The sequence below is a fragment of the Ictidomys tridecemlineatus genome, chromosome 2 (genome assembly GCF_052094955.1).
Source record: "Ictidomys tridecemlineatus isolate mIctTri1 chromosome 2, mIctTri1.hap1, whole genome shotgun sequence".
Lineage (NCBI taxonomy): Eukaryota > Metazoa > Chordata > Mammalia > Rodentia > Sciuridae > Ictidomys > Ictidomys tridecemlineatus.
Genome location: NC_135478.1, coordinates 224,404,769 through 224,417,750, shown reverse-complemented (window position 1 = coordinate 224,417,750; position 12,982 = coordinate 224,404,769). Strand labels below are relative to the sequence as shown.

The following is a 12,982-nucleotide window of genomic DNA, read 5'->3' as shown; positions in this document are numbered from 1 at the left end:
AGGGTTCTTGAGAAGGCTTACTTTTATACTTTGATGGAGGTGATGAAGACAGATATGTGTTGTCTGTACCCATATTTCTACTGGCCACCTGACAGGCAGTTTTCTCACCTGTGTTTCTTTCATAGCTTATGTACCGCACAGTTTAGTCCTTGTATTATTCTGTGTTTATATGTTTTATTTCTTTGGCAACATTTCAAGGTCTTTAGGATCAAGGACCCTATGCCTTCTACAGAGTGAAGTACAGATAGCCCAGTTAGACACCAGAAGCTCAGTAATCATGTGCAGCAGTTCCTAGACCTATCTCAGAGCAATATCCCTCCTGTGAGTGGTAGGTAGGTTCTCTGTAGTTTGAGCTATAATATAGACCCCAGAGTTGTGTTTTTCTTTTCTTTTCTTTTTTTTTTTTTTTTTAAGTGATGGAGAAAAGGTAAGGGGTTAGGAAAATATGAGGTAGAAAAGTTGTTTTTTTACGGGTACTATCTTATTTTTACCATTTCCCCTCTTTGAACCAAGCCACTCCTATCTAGGAACTAAATGGGTATATATTGCCTGTTGGATTTTGGACAGAAGATTCAGTGAATGGCACCTGCAGAAGGTATCCTATTTTTAAGCAATTTGGTTTTTGTAGAACGAAGTATAAAACTGTTGGCTACTCTCAAACTTCTCCCTTCTATTTCCACTAAAAAATGGAATTCTTGAATACTGTTTTCTAATATGCAGAAATTTATTTGGCTCATCTGAAATATTTCTGTGGTCTTTCTATAAACCATGCTCTTACCATTGTTTTATACTTTCTGAGACTGGATTGTTGTATTTAAGAATGCAAAATATAGCCCTATAGTCTTGTTCCTATAGTTCTTTTTATGTCTTCCTGTGATAATGCATCCTTCACAGGAAAAAAAAATGGTTTTGGTAGTAAGATAGGACGTAAGAGTCATGCATGTTTATATGTTTTATGTTTTTCTTGTATACTTTATTACTGAAGAAAGGTATGCATTATCTTAGGCCCTGGAATAGGGAGTCTGACTTGATACACAATTGATACGTTTCTTTTAGTAGTAATGATTCACTTTTAAATAGACTGTGTGTGTATATAGAGAGAATACTGTTATATAAAGTTTAATGTTTTATATTTAGAGAGATAGTATTTTAACTCAATTGTAATAAGTTAATATATATTCACAAATTCATCATGTAGAACTGTCTTGCCTGATTCTGTACTACTATAGCAATATTTTGAACCCGTATTTATCTTTCTGCAGTTTTCAAACCACCAAAAGCATATCACTAACAAGTGTATGTTTAGATTTGCAAAGGGTTATTTGCAGTAGATATCATAATAAATTTCCTGACTAATTTGCCTTATACAGTGTCTTTTTTTTTTCCCCCCATCTTCCACCAAAACGTGTTTTCAAACTTTACCCTGATGTCTACATTTTTTCATTTTGTAGGAGGGAGCAAAGGAGTTCGCTGCTGCTCTCACTGCTGAGCGGATAAAGACCCCACCAAAACGCCCAGGGGGCCGCAGAAGGGGGCGGCTTCCCAACAACAGCAGCAGGCCCAGCACCCCCACCATCAATGTGCTGGAGTCAAAGGACACAGACAGTGACAGGGAAGCAGGGACTGAAACTGGGGGAGAGAACAACGATAAAGAAGAGGAGGAGAAAAAAGATGAAACTTCCAGCTCCTCTGGTAAGACACATCTGATATTTGGGTTTTACTATTGCTTTGCAAGTTCGTATTGTGGCAGACTAAGGATGTGGCAGATTAAGTAATGCTTTGAATACTTTTCTGGGTTGGTTATTTTTCACTGTCTGAGCTGAGACCAGAGAATTTGCTTAAGGATATGTGGCTGCATTGTCACTGCTGTCTACCCACCTTACCCTGGCCTGTGACAGCAACCCTCTGGGTTACTGGAAAGTTAATATTCATTCTCCTGCTTTGTGCCATTTTCCTTTTTCCATCTTTCTCAGACAGGGCATCATGAAATTTAGATACTTTGGTTTAATATTCTTGATGTCCTGAGAATTTTGGTTGGAAAACTAGAACTACTGATGAGTTTACTGCATTACTGATTGGTTTTAGCTGTTCTATCAACTCTATACCATGCATAGTAATAGTCATAGTCTATGTTCATTTTAGAAGGTTGCATACCAACTTCATGGTTTTGCTGGGGGAGTATTGTTGGTATTTTTTCTAGCCCTAGTTTATTTTAAAAATATGATTAACTTCCTCTTGTTTTCTTAAGCACACTCTTGAGTTTTACTTCCTACTACTATTACTAATCACCATCTCTTGACCAATACTTGCATTTGGTTTTGTAGAAGCAAATTCTCGGTGTCAAACACCAATAAAGATGAAGCCAAATATCGAACCTCCTGAGAATGTGGAGTGGAGTGGTGCTGAAGCCTCGATGTTCAGAGTCCTCATTGGTACTTACTATGATAACTTCTGTGCCATTGCTAGGTTAATTGGGACCAAAACATGTAGACAGGTAAGCAGATCTGCTAAAATGGTTATAAGATCTTCCAATATATGGATATAATATGTAACTCTTATGCAAACAAAAGAAAATTCTTGGTTATTAAGTTCCTATTGATTTTCTGAAAATAATTTTTTCCTCTATGAGAGAACTAAATGAAAATTATTCTTCAGTTGTATCACTAAATTTCCCCACTTTATATATTTAAGTTGGACATGGTGGTTTTAAAAATCTAGTAAGAATTTAAACTTGACATCATCATACTCTTGACCAGAATGTGACTGCAATTGTTCCTTCCCACCTGTGTGTTGAGCGGGGGTGGTGATTTCTGCTCTGTACCCTGTAGCACAAGAATGATAAAGACCTTTTCCTGGTATATGTAAGCACAGACAAGTCCCTTATGTAAGCAGAGTATTCTGATGACTCTGTGTATGTGCCTTTTGTCAGGTGTATGAGTTTAGAGTCAAAGAATCCAGCATCATAGCTCCAGTTCCTGCGGAGGATGTTGACACTCCCCCAAGAAAGAAGAAAAGGAAACACCGGTATGTGCTACGGATGGCTGAGAAGCCACATGGGTGGGGGCTGCATGTAGGCCAACTTGCTGGCACAGGGGTCCATTTCCACTTGGCCTGTTAAAGAGAAATCTGTAGAATCTTGTTTCTAACTGGCAGTTGCTAGAATTTTTCTATATAAACAAAGTAGCTTCAGTAAATTTGGCATGTTAAGAGTCATAAAAATTTTAGTCAAGAAAAACATTTAATAGCTTTTGGCGCAAAGACTACATAAATAATTACCTTAGCCATTTGTTATATGAACTGTTCAAAGATGCACTTCCCACTGTGAGCTTTGTGCCAGTTTTAGAAGTGTCTTTAGTTCTGGGAGCCTGAATTTTCTAGGTATGTGCCACTGCATTCTGAGATTTTTAAGGGTCACCCTCCTCTAAGCACAAAGGCTTGTCGTGATGAAGTGCATTGGGCATTTCCAGGCGCATTCCATTTGTAAACCCAGAGTTAGGGAAATCATGAATGGACACCTCTTCCCCCAACCCACTTTTTTTTTTTTAAACTAAGAAGCATATTTGGGTTGATAAGGAGGCAATTGGACTATGGTTCAGAAATTGTGTAGAGGCTCATGTTATGTTTTGTTACATTTCTTTAATAAGAAATTTAGAATTTAAAGAAATTAGAAGTTTTTCCCACAGGAATTTAACCTTTCAGAGATGCTTCTGAAGTTTTGGTTGAATTATTATTTCTGACCCTGTAGCACAATTAGATGGTTAATGATGCCTGACATTAGAGAAAGTATTGGTATCTACATAATCTGGATCAGAATAAATCAGTAGGTGGGCACACCTGCCATATGAAGCCTGGCTGTTTAAGTCCTGACCAGGTAATGTGGAAGAGTTCAGGAAGTGGTCTTCTGCTTGGCTTGGCATGGCAACCTGAGTGAGAAAGCTGTCCCTGAATCACTCTGAGCTGGTGAGCAAATAGAAGCTGGGTAGAATATGACTCTTTTTGGCTTTCAAGTGATGCTGTATTAATGGTGCACATAAAGCCAGTTAAATGTTCCTTGGTTGGATTTGTAGCTTTGACTCCCAGCTTCACAAAAGTTTGTTTTCTCTGTTTTTGCAGGTTGTGGGCTGCGCACTGCAGAAAGATACAACTGAAAAAGGGTTAGCATCTTTCATTTAACTTTATTACTAGCTTAAAAATGTCTCCTTTGTTTTCATTTGCTTTAGAATAGTAACTGGATTGGAGTTTGGGCTATTCTAATTTAATTGACCTCTGTATATTAAAACAGTTTAAATGGAAGATGTCTGTTGATGAATCTCTAGTCAGTTCTCTTTTGGAAAGTGAAAGCTGATTGGATGGAATGAGTCAGAAGCACTAAGGAGAAGCACTTTGGAAATGGGATGAAGATGTGAACCCAAGTGATCAAACACTTGGTGGGTGGGAGGTGATTTTTATCAACATTTAGTAGACAGGACTGTGTGTAGCATTGTAAGTAGAATAAAGGGAATCTAGTAAAACAAGCTCCAGAGGTAGCAGGGAAGAATATACTCTTGTTAATTGTGAATTGTGATGCACATTTCCCATCTCCTTGGATTCATTGGCTGTGTGCTGTTTATTCTTTATTCAGATGGCTCCTCTAACCATGTTTACAACTATCAACCCTGTGACCATCCACGGCAGCCTTGTGACAGTTCATGCCCTTGTGTGATAGCACAAAATTTTTGTGAGAAGTTTTGTCAATGTAGTTCAGAGTGTAAGTATTTGTTGCTTTGGTGCAGTTGCATGAGAACTAAATAGCCTTTGGTCAGTAATTTAAAGTAGTGATTTGAAGCAAAACGTAAGAACATGGGAGTGCTCCCTTGCTATTTACTGCAGGAAATTTATTTATTTTGCAAGTATTTATTGAGCCTATAACTGCATTTTGCTAGTGTTCAGTTGGTCTCTGGGTAATTTGTGTGTGTTTGTGTACAGTTAGGCAGAATTATTAAAGCACTTGATTTTTTTTTTTTATCATTTAAATTAAATCACAGTAAAGGAGGCATAGAATGGAAGAGAAATCTAGAGGTAGCTACCCAAATATTTTGGGTAAATTTTTTTTGTCAAAGTCAGAAGGGTTTTAGTGTTCAGAATGAATGAAAGAGTAACATAAAGGGAATGGACTTTTGTAATTGAAAATAAAGTTTGGACTCTAGGAAAGATTTAGAACAATGGACTATTGGAATGGTTTAGAACTGTGGATATTCACTCTTTAATCCAGACTCTCCCTTCATACCAATTTTTCAAGTCATAGAACTTTAATATAAAAAATGGAAAATAAGAACTCAGTGGTGATCTTTTTCAGTCTTACTGGCTTCACTTTTGTTATTAACTTACCTCCTTGTCGATACAGTGGTGATAAGGTGGTTGTGAGGGTTTAAATGAGTCAGACATTCAGCACAGTATTTGTTATGGCCCATTATGCAATTTTTACATGTGATGATGACTATGATAATGATGATGGTGGTGATGAAGAACATTATATCTGAAGGTCAAAACCGCTTTCCTGGGTGCCGTTGCAAAGCACAGTGCAACACCAAGCAGTGTCCATGCTATCTGGCTGTCCGAGAGTGTGATCCTGACCTCTGTCTTACATGCGGAGCTGCTGACCACTGGGACAGTAAAAATGTGTCCTGCAAGAACTGTAGTATTCAGCGGGGCTCCAAAAAGGTAAGACGTAGTCTCACGTGGAAGATGGTTGTTGGATGTCAGGATAGGCTTAGGCCATTTAGCTGGGGCAACAAAGGTGCAAGTGATCCCTGAATAGTACAGCTAACCAGGAAGAATGGTTGTTTTTCTTTGGGTTCTTTTTTTCTGGTGATGGAGTCTTTTAAGGTTTTCATGGTTTTTTGTTTTTTTGTTTTTTGGTTTTTTTGGTACTGGGATTGAACCAGGGGCACTTAACCAGTTAACCACATCCTTAGCCCTTTTTTTGCATTTTATTTAGAGATAGGGTCTCATTGAGTTGCTTAGGTCCTTGTCAAGTTGCTGAGGCTGGCTTTGAACTCTCAATCTTCCTGCCTCAGCTTCCTGAGTCAAACAGAACTAGAAGTTTTGCTTCAGTGCACGTAAATGGTGATTTCTATCAGAATGTAGAGACCCATTCTCATCAGAAAGTATTTTTTAAGTTCCTTTTTGTGCAGAATCAAAGGTAAAATTTCCCAGTTTTTGTACACTTAGCTCCAGTTTTTTAATAACCTTGAAAATAACCCCGCCAGGAGTTAAGAAGAATGGGAATTGCAGGTAGGTGATTTTTTAAAAAGTAGCAGCCAAATATTGAACCAAAGAAACTAGCAACACAAAGTACTAGAAAAATTCAGTATCCTCAATTTTTTTTTTTTTTTTTTTAGGGTAGGCACTAGGTGCTTTCTCAATTAATCCTTTTAATGGCTGAACAGCCACCATTTTTAAGGTAGTTAATATGTAGCAGGCACTGTTTGAGTGCTTTCTGTATTAATTCATTAATTCTCATAATCCTGGGAGTTAGGAAAAACTGTTTACTCCATTTCATAGATAAGGACACGACTTGCAAGTCAAGGAGTAGGAACTGAGCCCTGGGTACTGTGGCTCCAGACTCCCTACTGCTGACCACTGCACCCTTCCTTACTTGCTCTTTTGCTTGTGTTTGGTATATGCACATCTCAGGTGGTTGAACCATACCTGATTGAGATTACCCTATTGTTAGGAGACCCTCCTCCCCACCCTTAAAAAAATAATAAAATAAAGAAATCCTGTCCTAGGGCAAAACATTCCTCTTGTTTTTTTGCCCCTTATGTCTTTGAACCAACATCTGTATTTATGGCAGATCTGACCTGGATTAGTGGTGCAGGGTGATTCTCTTTTTAGGCGTTTGGATCATTTTCTCCAGGTGGTTGCATACCTATTTAGGTCAACAGATCACATGATGTTGGCTGTTTCTTGTGATGCACCTATTCAGATCTAAAAATCTCCTAATCCCCACTGTTGCTTGCCATTTTAGGACACACTCCTCCCTCAGTGTGTTCAGAAAATAGGTGATACTGTTTGTGCTGATAAGTTAATAGAAAACTATAGATAACTTTTTACCCACTGGCCTTCATTTGCTTAATAATAGTTACCTAATTTCATTTCTGATCAGGAGAGTATTTGAGTAATTTTGACAGGTGGGTGTAGAATGGTGACAGAAGTTTAGGTGACAAAGAAGCCTTTTAAAGGTCACAGGAAGATTCTGGATCAAAGCATGAGCCATGATGAAAAGTTAGTGTGTTTGGGAACCAAGTGTTAGCCAGTGCTATCAACTGCCTGGTTATCTTGGCATTCTCTGCTCCAAGTAGGATGCAGGACAGACGAGGTCAGAATACCACTTCATGATAGTTTTTCATGTTATCATAAGAAAGTACTGGGAAGAACAAATCCAAAAGAATTCTACCAGGGAGGAAATGTGTGGGTCTCCAAAGGAAAGAACATCAGTGAAGAACCAGAGTGTGCCAAGTTCTTGAATTGATAATAGATGGAAGCACTTTGGGGAGTGGAAGAAAAGGCCTGGAGAGAACCATTCAAGTTGAAAGTGAATTGCTCAAGGAGTTAAGGACTGAAAGGGGGAAATGAAAGTGCAGCAGTCTTCACATTTGCTGCAGCCAGAGGGGAGTTGAAACCCCAGAGGGCATTTTTCTGTAAGGTGTGGGGGGGGGATACTTGGATACTTTACTTTTCCTCTGTATTTTGTTTAACAAAACATTTTTGTAGTTTGTTGGCCATATTGAGGTGTTGGTTTTCTATTTTTTGTTTTTGGTGTTACTGGGGACTGAACCCAGGGTCACTTTTCCACTGAGCCACATCCCCAGCCCTTTTTATTTTTGATTTTCTTAGACTGGGTCTCACTAAGTTGCGCAGGGCTTCACTGAATTCCTGAGGCTGGCCTTGAACTTGCAATCCTCTTACCTCAGCCTCCTGAGTTGCTGGGACTATAGGCGTGCACCACTTTAATGTTTTATACTTATTAAACGATAGATTGGTTTTCATTCTGTTGTCTGTCACCAGTCGCTTTACTCTCCTTGTTTTGATTATGTGATTCATTTATTCTCTAGCATTTATTGCTGGCACCATCTGATGTGGCAGGCTGGGGGATTTTTATCAAAGATCCTGTACAGAAAAATGAATTCATCTCGGAATACTGTGGAGAGGTAAGTCACGGCACACTAATCACATGTGTTCAGGTGCTCTTTTTAAAACTTTTCTTTGTTTTGGATTGATTGCACCGGGCAAGTCCACTGTTTGACTAATGAACTAATAAAATGCCTTTCAGGTTGGGCTTATTTCATGCTTGTGAATTTGGTTTGTTTAGTAACTGGACTGCTTTAGTTTTAGGACACGTTTTTACCACCTTGGGACAAGAGCGGCAACAAGAGCTTTGCTGTGTTGTGTCTGTCTTAATCCACAACATAGTTGACAAGGACCTCAAAACAACAGTGTCATTAATAACCTATCTTTTTAGTTGTAGGGTTAGGGAAAAAAAATTGTTGGGCCTTGAAGCTATGGTTTATACTGTTTATTCAGCAAAAAGACTTTAGAAAAATCACTTTTTTCCAAGCTTAATTACCTTCAATAAGGAAATATCTTTGATTTAGAGTCTTAAAACATTGTTTTTTTTTGAATCAGTGTGCAGCCTGAATGGAGAAGAGAGATTGGCTATATGACCCCTTTTGGAGAGTCTTCTCAAGAAGGTCCAAGATTCTCTTGTGCTCCTGTTTGTTCTACCAGGCCTGATCAACTACACTAATACATTTCTTCCTGTGTCTTTTTAGATTATTTCTCAAGATGAAGCAGACAGAAGAGGGAAGGTGTATGATAAGTACATGTGCAGCTTTCTATTCAACTTGAACAATGGTAAGTTTCTCAGCTATAAGGCACTTGATCCTTTCAGGTTGGTTTGGGAGCCTTCTGCTGGCTGAGCATTAGAAATGAAATGAGAGGTCATCAGGGTGACTGGAAGGAGGGCTCCCTAGGAGCAGCTCCTGATTCCTCGTCTCCTGGTGTTGGTTCAGGTGAGGTTACCTGCTTAAAGGGAACTGGAGCTGGGTAATTTCTCAGGGAACAGATGGATACAGAAATCGGTCTCTGCAGTACCCACTATCTGTGGGATGGGGCTGGCCCCCAGACTCTGGCTCTGAGGAGACATACTTTGAAGCACTGAGGAAGCAACAGCACAGAGAACTTTGAGGGTTGAACAGATTAAGTGCAGCATACTCTGGTCTTTCTTCTGACTGGGAAGGGTGGGGAGCACGGCATTGGAAAGCACCTCCCAGACTTTCCCCAGATGTCATCCAAAGACTGTGTGAAAGAAGGCTGCTCCTTTTATAGCCGTTGCAGTGAGCATCTGTAGTATGACTATGCGAAGATGCAGGTGTGCTTGGCGCGAGACATTCGGAGACACTGTCATCTAGACCAAGAAGAATAGTGGTTTTTTCCCCTCCCTATTAATAAGTTCCATTAAAATATTCATATTATTTCAAATGTGAAAATGCAAATGCTTGTTCTTGATGTGGAGAAAATTGAGATTACATTTCTTGGCCATGGTTTACTTAGAAATGTGTACTTTTATAACTGATGAGTTAATATCATTTGAGACAGAGTCACTTGCATTATCAAGGATGAATTCTAAACTAGAACAGCATTTTCTTCCAAATGCCATTTATGCTGAATGAAGTTGGTTGAATGACTTATTTGTTTTTGAAGTTGCACTCTGAAAAACTGTAATCAGTTGCATTTCCAGAATCATCATCATGTTGTGTTTAGAACTGAAATGATTCACTGGATTATGATTGCTTTTTCTCTTTAGATTTTGTGGTGGATGCAACCCGCAAGGGTAACAAAATTCGTTTTGCAAATCATTCAGTAAATCCTAACTGCTATGCAAAAGGTGGGTACTTTATGAAGTCAGAATTGTTACTTTAACAGGAATTCCCTTTGCAGCCCAGGGATAATGGGTTTTAATTCTGGGCAGTCTCTTATGTGAACATGTCATTTCATTAACCTCCTGGCCTGCCTTTATGCTAGCTGCCCACTCACACCATTGTCTCTCCTTCCAGTTATGATGGTTAATGGTGATCACAGGATAGGCATCTTTGCTAAGAGAGCCATCCAGACTGGTGAAGAGCTGTTTTTTGACTACAGGTTGGTAAAGTGTATTTCTGAAGTGATCTAAGTACTTTTTTGTACCTGCATTATGAACTACACAAAAGCTGTTTTTCAGTCTTGGATAGATCTGCTGGAGGGGCATTCTTTTGAGGGCTAGTCACTATTCTGGGCATGGGTGGATTGCTGCTTACACTGCCCTGGTAGTACACTTTATTAATTATACAAGTAATGCTTATTTTTAAAATACAATAAAATGCAAGCAGAAAACGCTGTTTTTCACCTTGGTGTTGACAGCTGGGTGTGACTCCTGGACTTTTTCAGGTCGCATAAGCATCAGCACACTTGTAATACATCATTATTCAGTACTTGGGAAGGGACACTGTTGGCAGATAGCCACCTGCTTGCCTCATGGGTTCTTTACAGGGAAGAAGCTGTTGGGGTTTTGAGAGATGCTGCCACTCTGCTGGTTTACACCATCAGACTCTGGGGTAAATGTGATAGCACATGTATTATTTATTTACATGTGATCGAAGATGTCTAAAGAATTCCTGAGACTGAATATACTAAGGCCCACATGTACCCAGCTCTCATGGCAGCCTGCTGCATAGGCAAAGAACTGAATGAAAGATCTGAATAAGGGTTCTTCTCCTCCCAGCAGCCTTGTTTCATGCTCGCTCTGAGCAAGTGCAGTGGGCAGGTTTGGGGTGGGAGGCAAAGCTGCTCAGTGCCCCCAATTGGATATGGATATTGGGGGCTCAGTGCCCCCAATTGGATATGAAGCTTTAGATCTTCCCAGATCACTGTCCTGTCTCCATTTTGCTTCCTCAGTATCAGACCCCAAACACCATGATGTAGAGCTGCCCCTGGGGCAGTTTGCCAAGGCACCAGGAGGGCAGGGCAGAAGGCTGTAAGATTGCTTGTAGTCAAGGGTTTGTCCACTTCAGAACTTGGCAGCTTCTTAACTAGATGACCAGTGGCACAGTCTTCATGCCTGCAGCTGTGTAATTGGGGGTGTGTGTTCATCAGGCTTGGTTGGGTTCATCTCACCACATATATTGGCTACATGGTCATTGCCTTCTTTCGTATTGTTTCAGATACAGCCAGGCCGATGCTCTGAAGTATGTGGGCATTGAAAGAGAAATGGAAATCCCTTGACATCTGCTACCTCCTCCTCCCTCTCCTCTGAAACAGCTGCCTTAGCTTCAGGAACCTCGAGTACTGTGGGCAATTTAGAAAAAGAAAATGCAGTTTGAAAATTCTAAATTTGCAAAGTACTGTAACAGTAATTTATAGTAACAAGTATAAAAATCAACTTTTTATTGCCTTTTCACCAGCTGCAAAGTGTTTTGTACCAGTGAATTTTTGCAATAATGCAGTATGGTACATTTTTCAACTTTGAATAAAGAATACTTGAACTTCTTGTTGTCACCTGTCATCAAGCATCATCAACTGAGTCTAGAAAGGATTGTCTCCACTGGGAATGTCTTAAACATTACTCCTTGGTGCTGTCACTCTTCTTATTGCCTGTTGGCATTACAAGCAGTTATTAGTTTGCCTAATTACAAAATACAGATTTATAGATTATATAACACTGACAGACATCCTGGGGATTACTGTAAAGAGTTTGATTTTAGAGAAGACCAGGGTGTGATATGTTCCAACCACCTGTGTGTCTTAGAGAAACTTAGCCTGTGACTCAATTTTCTATGGGACAATAATTGAACTAGGCTCTTTATTTTTTTTTTTTTTAGGTATTAGGGATTGAACCTAGGGGACCTCTACCACTGAGCTCCATCCTCAGCCTTTTTTGATAGAGGCCTTCTTGCAAGCCTCCTGCCTCAGTCTCACAAGTTGCTAGGATTACAGGTGTACACCACCATGCCACAGGCTAGACTGAATGGGTTTACACCTAAGCATGTAGCCATATCCATCTGGATATACTTGGAAACACAGCAGTAACATTTGGGATTCCTGAACTACCACTAAAGATGACAAGTATAACCAAACTGTACTTTTACATCTTAAGGAGTTAAAACAAGCAATCCTCTTAAAGTCCCATGAGATGGGGTTCCTGTACCTCTTGTGTGTGGCCTCAGCAGAAGTGGTGACTTCTTGACATCCTCTGGAAGCACTGGTTATCATGAGGCCCCTCACAAATGGCTAAAATTGGCCCTAGATGTGTTACTATTTAGGCACCATATTGCCTTTGCTACATCTGGATGAAATTTTTATAATGGGGTAATAGTTAACATGCCTCACCTTGCCTCCCCGTTTGCCAGATTTCCTCTGGTTTACCTTACATCTGTGCACAGGTCACAGCAACTTGAATCCTCAAGTTGGTTTGTCATTTAATTTTGGCAGTGAGAATACCTTGTCTTGGATTCTAGCCTCGTGTATGTTGCTCTTCTGTCTCTTGCAGTTTTCTAGTGACAGTGTTGATATAATTTGTCTAATGGCCTCTCTGCCCTTTGGAAAGGGTACCGTACACTGCACTCCATAGACTTCTGCTGACTGATTCTAACAGAACAGGGGTTCCAGTCCCTGTCATTGGTTGCCTCTTGTTCCACCTTTGGCACTCTCATGACCCTAGGCAATGAGAGCATCTGGCCCCTGAAGAGGTGGTTCCTCTATTGTTGTTTAGGTCATTTTTTCCTTTAGATAATCTAATGTCCTTGTTTAGACATAAGCAAATGGAATATATCTATACATTAACACATGCGCCTGTTCAGAACACCTCAAAGATCATTCGACTCTAACAGTACCTACCCTCAGCTTGTTCCAGTCAGCACGGCTGCCCCCATTCCCTGGTGCAAGTAGCTCGGGGCGAGGGCTTGAG

The 12,982-nt window shown here is 39.9% G+C and overlaps 1 protein-coding gene across 14 annotated transcripts in view; it reads left to right on the top strand.

Moving 5' to 3' along the window:
- Positions 1 to 11,566, top strand: part of Ezh2 (enhancer of zeste 2 polycomb repressive complex 2 subunit) — a 76,113-nt gene extending 64,547 nt beyond the window's left edge. For all 14 annotated transcript variants that reach the window (XM_078040743.1, XM_078040742.1, XM_078040739.1 and 11 more), the window contains 11 exons: positions 1,452 to 1,692; positions 2,325 to 2,494; positions 2,930 to 3,024; positions 4,114 to 4,154; positions 4,622 to 4,747; positions 5,522 to 5,700; positions 8,097 to 8,192; positions 8,814 to 8,895; positions 9,848 to 9,928; positions 10,098 to 10,182; positions 11,241 to 11,566. In XM_078040743.1, coding sequence (XP_077896869.1) covers positions 1,452 to 1,692; positions 2,325 to 2,494; positions 2,930 to 3,024; positions 4,114 to 4,154; positions 4,622 to 4,747; positions 5,522 to 5,700; positions 8,097 to 8,192; positions 8,814 to 8,895; positions 9,848 to 9,928; positions 10,098 to 10,182; positions 11,241 to 11,301 — 1,257 coding nt within the window. In that variant the 3' untranslated portion in view covers positions 11,302 to 11,566. The remainder of the gene's footprint in view (positions 1 to 1,451; positions 1,693 to 2,324; positions 2,495 to 2,929; positions 3,025 to 4,113; positions 4,155 to 4,621; positions 4,748 to 5,521; positions 5,701 to 8,096; positions 8,193 to 8,813; positions 8,896 to 9,847; positions 9,929 to 10,097; positions 10,183 to 11,240) is intronic.
- Positions 11,567 to 12,982: the final 1,416 nt, after the last annotated feature.